The sequence below is a fragment of the Protomyctophum parallelum genome (assembly GCF_964188405.1).
Source record: "Protomyctophum parallelum genome assembly, chromosome: 17".
Lineage (NCBI taxonomy): Eukaryota > Metazoa > Chordata > Actinopteri > Myctophiformes > Myctophidae > Protomyctophum > Protomyctophum parallelum.
Genome location: NC_139719.1, coordinates 17,100,150 through 17,107,649, shown reverse-complemented (window position 1 = coordinate 17,107,649; position 7,500 = coordinate 17,100,150). Strand labels below are relative to the sequence as shown.

Here is a 7,500-nt window from a genome sequence, read left to right as displayed (position 1 = left end):
TCGCATCCCGTTTAAGCGTACTCACGTGGTGGTGTTCATGTGTGTGGGGCAGTGGAGGTGAAAGGCCAACGAGGGTCCACAGAGTCAGGTGTATGGGGGTCAGCGGAGGTGAGAGGCCACAGAGGGTCCACAGAGGTGTGTCAGCAGAACTGTGAGGAGCTTCTGGGCATCATCACTGAGATCAACGGCCTCCGCATTGTCACCAGCAACCTGCTGAAGGACCTGCAGAGAGTGGTAATTAGACCGAACACACTGTGATATGCATATATGGGTCAGGGACAGGATTAGAGGAGGAGTAGTTCAAAAATATTACTCATTTTTCTTTTTTGAATTACCGTATTATCTTTTATTTACTTTTAACATTTCATTTACATACAGTTATAAAATGCAACCTATAAACAAATACATTTCCTAACTAAACAACCCCAACCCTTCCCCAACCCTTATAGTACAAGAAACTATCCAATGCATGATTTTCTTTTGACCATGAGCATCTGTGCTACAACATGAATAAAAAAACATGACAACAACAAGAATGACAAGCAGACAATTGTAACAAACAATGACAACATCAACAATCTCCGTTATGCTTCAATTAGCTCTCTCCAGTTCGCGTCCCATATTTGGGATGTAATCCATTGCCCAACCCCAGATCTTATGAAAGTGCAATATTTTTCCTTTTACATTATACATGATTTTTCCCGGTGTGCAATATGATAGAAGTTCTGCCCATCATTGTTTAGTCGGGGGACAATGACATAATAAGAATAATATTTTTTATTTATTAAATCATTTTCTATCAATTACACATGCAAACAAAAAGGTAGGAGCGCACACCAAAAGTAGGGAGGTGCTGACCACGGGAGACAAACTTTAAAATAGAAAGGAGAGGTCGCACAGCTCGTAGTCGCGATGCCAAAAATACTTTGTATTGGGTTACCAACGTTTCGACAAGTTGCCTTCTTCAGGGTCAAACACTATCAATTACACATGCCTTATACATGAAGCCTTGAATTTGTGGAGATTAGTTTTTTTTATATATATTTTTGTCGCATTTCTAGGCCAATAATGTGATGACCGTCAATCATCAAATGATTGTCTTAGGAATGCCACATAAACTAAAACTAAAATCATGAATTCAATGGGTGGTGTACTACCTACTCCTTTTAAAACATAATAATTATAAAAGAATGTGGCCAAAATAGAGACGCCAGGTTAAATGTGGTTTACATACATTTTTAATTAGATTGTGAATTTGTGATATTATATTGTCATAATTTGTCGCATCGCCACACATTGTTAGGTCGTATAGAGCTGCTATTTTTGCATAAAGTAATTGTGTAAAAAAGAAAAATTGATAATTTGCCCAAATTTAGGGACACCAGGGTTAATGTGGTTAACATACATCTTTATACAAATTGTACAAACATACAGTTAAATATATCATCATACAGACAGACAGTTTACATTTCCACATGTATTTAATTTAGTCTGACCAGAAGTATGGATAAAACATTATCCACTTTGCCGAATGTCCAGAGGAGGGATGTCAAAAAGGCAACGGCAAATTTAACTAAACGAATTGTTTAGTTCACAGTTTACTGATTTATTTTCGGACGCTTGTGGCTTATCAGTTAACAATCATGTGACAACCGCAAATGTATTTTCAAGATCTCGTCTCTCTGTATAGTAAGTGTATACTAGTCTCTGTTTAGTGTGAATAATCTTCTTCAGCCTAAACAGAGACACAAACATTACTCTTAACTGTAGGATGTCTCTGTGCCAGTAAATTGCACCACCGGGAGCTACAGGCAGAACTTGTGTGCAGATTTTCTTTTTTACATAACAGATTTACTTCCCAAGACTGTGATCGGTCTAATCCGTGTGACAGAAAGGAAAATGGTTTGAAGTGTGTCTTAAAGAGGAGGACAGAGGTTGCAGTAACGTCGTACACTCTGGCTCCACTCATGGCTCTCCATATGCAGAGATTTATTTGACTGACGTTTTAGTTCCTTTATCTTGAACTTCCTCGGAATGAACTAATTCCGTTGCTGTCGGGCAGAAACCTCTCTCCATATTTTAACTGTTTGTGTTCATCTTCATCACACTACAGCCGTACAGTGTCACCAAAATTGCAGATCCACAAGTTTTTTTTATATAACTTTATTTATTTCACAGAAGCATTATTTAAATACTGGAGTTTAAAAATAATAAATGGTGTCATTAACAGCTTCTCTTAATAAACCCTACAAGTATAACATACAAGAGTAAATACATTGAATTTTCACCCCAAAGAAAAAGGACAACAGAAAACAAGACAAACAAACCTTAAATACAGGATCAGTAAAAGTTGAAACATAAAAGGCAGACAAAAACAGACAAAACAACAGTACACAACATCCTATAAACAATCATAAGTACATGATACATCCATAATCTGCATTACATCATAGTATAGGCTACTTTTAAATCAAAAGTCCAGCAGACCTCACACATCCTCAAGCAGAGACGGATTCACAAGCTCGAAGTTTTGAGCTTGTCGACCTGCATGCTATTTTGATACTTTCAGAATTTGAATCCATGGAAACGGTTTTGGACAGATGTGAGGTTACCACCATCCGACTGTTTCATGTTTAGAACAGTAGTTCGTAAAAAATAGCAGATATACAAGCTCACAGAGCATCACTTCATGTCGGCCGCAAGCTTTGAAATTTGAATACTGATCTATATATATACTGTATATAATTTAATACAAATTTCTCTCTTTTCTGGGGTTTGAAAAACTACTTGTTTTAAAGACATTTGTAGAATCGAATCAGTCCCAGGTCTAGGATTGATTGATTGATTGATTGATTGATCATTCTATTAACAGTTTGTGTCACAGTGCAGGGCAGAGAAGGTGTAGGACCCAAGTGCAGACAGACAGGCGGAGGCAGAGGATGTCAAATGCAACAGAGTTTATTGATAACTAGGAACTAGGAACAAAGGTACTAGGTACTTGGAACACGAGGAGAAAAACTAGGACGTACACTCATGACATACAATGAGGATCTGACAAAGGACTTAAACACACTGGGGCATATATATAAACAAAGACTGACTAGACACAGGTGAACAACTAACAAAATCAACACAGGGATTGGCTGAGAGACAAACAAGACACAGGTGGAGAAAACTAATAATCACAGGGGTGAGACAACACAGGTAACAAAAGCAACAGAGGAAACCAAGGGACCAAAAATACTACAAAACAAAAGCACAACAGAAAACGTCACGGATCGTGACAGTTTGAAGAAAAAGCACAGTTTGATGAAAGCACAGTTCAATACATGGTCTGCTAATAGTATAAAACCCAGAAAAGCACTAAGACGTGTTTACATTGGGTAATCCTGTGTGTGTGTGTGTGTGTGTGTGTGTGTGTGTGTGTGTGTGTGTGTGTGTGTGTGCACGCGCGTGTGCGTGCGTGCGTGTGCCTGCCTGCCTGCCTGCCTGCCTGCCTGCCTGCCTGCCTGCCTTCCTGCCTGCGCCTGCCTGCCTGCGCCATGCCTGCCTGCCTGCCTGCCTTGCCTGCCTGCCTGCGTTGGTTATCTGTGTGTGGTCCCATGCAGACAGAGGAGAATGCGGAGATGCGTATAACTTTAGCAGAGCTGGGCAACAGCAGCATCAGCAGCATCAGTGGCGCGGATACGGACGATGCCGTTGACATGCCGGACACGGACCGTGATGGAGAGATCTGGTGTGTGCAGGACGGACGGATCTTTGAGCAGGGGGAGGAGTGGGACGTGGACAGCTGCACCTCCTGCGGTTGCCAGGTCTGTGTCAAGTGCACACGAGTTATGTCACTTTTTCAGTCTGCGATTTTTTACGGGAATATCCCACCCCCCCAGGAGACTCATGTGTTGAGCTGTCGTTTGTCATGGATACGGGTGGTAGACTGTTACGCATTGCTAGAATTATCTACACATGTTATATTTGTTTTTTTCCCCCCCGTTTGTTTTTGTGTTTTTTGTACAGATCATCCAAGGTATTGAAATGATTCAGTAGAACAGGGCTGTAATTCCTGAAACTGTATAGTCTTGTAGAAGTTTGCATTTGTCACTGAAATGGAATGAGTAACATTCTCTCTGGGCTCCCTATCTTGCCGATCTACAGCTATGTTATGAGCCTTGTAGATCTTGTAGGCTATTTTCACTATTTTAAAATGTTTTTCAAAATAGAAAAAAAGAGCCTAATATTATTAGGCGCCACACAAGTTAGGGTCCTCTAACTCAAGCCTTCCATGTCAATGTCCTGACAAGTTTCAATTGTAATTATGATTGATTCAATACTTTATCAGTATAGTAATTGTGGCATTTAGTAGACACTCTTATCTCTCTGCTTTTCCCCCTCTACACCAACACGAAATAACAGTCCTACAAGCTCACAACGCCTCGCTGTGAGGCGTTGTGAGTTTGTAGATCTGCTATTTTTGGCTAAAGATCTCCTCAAAATAGGAATGTTGGCATTCCAGTAAAAAATATCCGATCACACAAAGATTTTTATGACCGAAATGGCTGATTTCGATACCCTACCGATTATATCATGCATCTCTACCTATATTTATTACGACTATATTATTATGTCGATGTTGTACAATCTGTTGCTGAGCAGGTCTCAACAACATTTTGCTGCTTGTACTTGTATATAGTGACAAATAAAACCTTCTAGACTCTCAAGGTTATATTCCACAGCTTGAGAGAGTGCAGGGGCTGGAGCAGAATCCAGTGTCGTAGGGAAGAGAGAGGGACAGACAGTGTTAGCTGATCCAAGTGTGCAGGAGAGGATGTAGGGGTGGATGATTTCCTGAAGGTAATCATCCATGTCTTTTATTGCCTTGTAGGGCCATGACCCGTGTTTTGAATTGTAGGGAGTCTAGGGACGTTGAATATCAGGCCGGGGGGGCGTCACGGCCGTGGCATTCCGCATCAGTTGTAACGTGCAAAAAAGACCAGCAAGAAGGCGTGGATGATGACTGGGGCTTGTGTAAGGAGCTGGGCAGAGGGCGCCCGCTGGCCTAGTGGTCCAGGCGCATGCCACATATAGGCTCTGGCCTGACAGCGTGTCGTGTGTTCGAGTCCCGTTCATGACAACCTTTATATCTCACCGGTGGCTGGATGGTAACCGCAAGGTTGCCAATTTGAACCCGGGCTCCCCCAGAGTTAGTGTCCTTGAGCAAGACACTGAACCCCAAATTATATAAATGCACCATTTTTTTCTCTCTCCCTCTTTCCTGTTATTCTTCACTAGTAACTATCAATAAAGGCAAATAGTCTAAAAATAAAAAGGATCTGGGCAGATTCCTCAGAATCTGATCCTTGGATGTTGTAAAAGTGCAAACATCCAGGAATGTGTGATGATCACTGCTGTGTGAGACTTGAAGGACAGATGGCATTCCAATGCCAGGACCATTGCAACGTTTTGGGCAGAAAAAAGCTAAGTTTGTTGATGGAAATGGAAAGATTGTGCATGCCGATGGTAAGACTTTCCAGGGGAAGTAGAGGAGCTCAGTTTTTGTGCCTCTGCATCAATAGAGGTCTATCTATCTCTAAAACATCCACTCTGAGATGTCACTCAGGCACGCAGCGATGAGCTCTTCAGTCTGGCAGAGGGAGGGAAGGGAAGGAGAACACCATTTGGGTGTCATCACCAGTATATACCGGTATATATAACGTTTCCCAGGTCTACTTTCCCTTTCTCTGGACCGATCATTCATAATTGATTGTCAGGAGGGGAAAAGCTATTATTTAGCAATCCACTGCAATCTTGAAAAAATAACAATCATGTGTTTCATTTGTGAACAGATCGGTAGTTACCAAGAGCACCAAAATATTTGGAACTTTAAAATACTGATAGAGAGACAGGCTGGACTTGGTGAGGAAATCGTGTAATTTCAGTGGAAGACAATATAGGTCCAATATAGTCCAAATATTTATCCCAGATTCTGTAGAACGTGTCCAACTTGGAATGGACGAACAAACATGGAATGTTTTCATTAGGGTTACAATCAAATTATAATATTATGGCGCGACCGTTTTGTTGTAGCAATGTCCTTGATCCAAAACAGAAGAATATTCCAACAGGTCATCCTGCGAGAGATGGGGGGGGGGGGAGAGAGAGAGATTTAGAATGTGAGTAGAAGCGATACCTGTAGTAGTCAAAAAGAGTATATTTTCTTGACTTATTTGACAGGGCACAGCCTGAGGTTATGGATGTGTTGACGATGGATGCTAATGAGTGGGAGTATAGCTGAGGGGCATTGGTCTGAAAGGTGGAGGAGGGGATGGGGTCTAAAGCAGTGGTTCTCAAAGTGGGGTCCAAGAATCCTCAGGGTTCTTTGAGGGGCTTCCCCCAGCTTACAGGTCTGTAACTCTGAGAGTGTACAAATGGAATCAAATGTACTTCCAGTATAAGGGACAAGGGTCCATTTGGTTGGTTCCATTTGTGTACAATATGGAGGTCCTTAAAAAAAAGAATTACAATTTCCTTAAGGAAATTATTTGAAAACTTTAGTTACTAGTTACTTTGGAGATTTTGGAGATTATTTTTATTATCTTTTATTTACTTTTAACATTTCATTTACATACAGTTATAAAATGCAACCTATACAAGTACATAACTAACTAACTAAACAACCCCAACCCTTCCTAGTACAAGAAACTATCCAATGCATGATTTTCTTTTGACCATGATCATCTATGAAAAAACATGACAACAACAAGAATGACAAGCAGACAATTGTAACAAACAATGACAACATCAACAATCTCCGCTTCAATTAGCTCTCTCCAGTTTGCGTCCCATATTTGGGAGGTAATCCATTGCCCGACCCCAGATCTTCTGAAAGTGCAATATTTTTCCTTTTACATTATACATATTTTTTTCCGGTGTGCAATAGGATAGAAGTTCTGCCCCTCTGGGGAGGGGGTTCAGATTTCCAATGACAAAGAATACATTTTTTTGCAGCAGACATTGCTAACAGGATACATTTATTTTCAAAGACGTCAAGATTGCTCAGCATGGAGACATCACCCAAAATAGCTATTCGTGCATCTGGAGTCACAGTTCTTCCAATAATTTTAGAAAGTTGTTCAAATATAAATTTCCAATAATATTTTTAACCACTTCAACCCTATACATTTCGGCCATTTGAAAATAGCCAATCTACAAGCTCACAATGCGTTGCAACGTGACGCATTGTGAGCTTGTTGATCTGCTATTTTCAATAGATTTTGTACAATTTTTTTTGAACTTGTGAAATGGCACATTCTGCACAATGTTTTTTTACTTTTAGTACTTTAAGTACATTTATATGCCGATACTTTTGTACATTTTCAATTCCGTACTTTTTCTTGTAACGAAGTAGTTCTAAATTGCAGTATTGTTACTTTTACTTAAGTAAAACAATTGAGTACTTTTTCCACCACTGTATAAAAGACAACCTTATTTTGATTTATTTTTGTA

The 7,500-nt window shown here is 40.3% G+C and overlaps 1 protein-coding gene across 2 annotated transcripts in view; it reads left to right on the top strand.

Annotated features, from left to right (window-relative positions):
• LOC310874161 (thrombospondin-2-like) overlaps positions 1 to 7,500 on the top strand; it is a 47,360-nt gene that overhangs the window by 2,852 nt on the left and 37,008 nt on the right. For both annotated transcript variants that reach the window (XM_083786855.1, XM_083786854.1), the window contains 2 exons: positions 53 to 234; positions 3,609 to 3,812. In XM_083786855.1, coding sequence (XP_083642981.1) covers positions 53 to 234; positions 3,609 to 3,812 — 386 coding nt within the window. The remainder of the gene's footprint in view (positions 1 to 52; positions 235 to 3,608; positions 3,813 to 7,500) is intronic.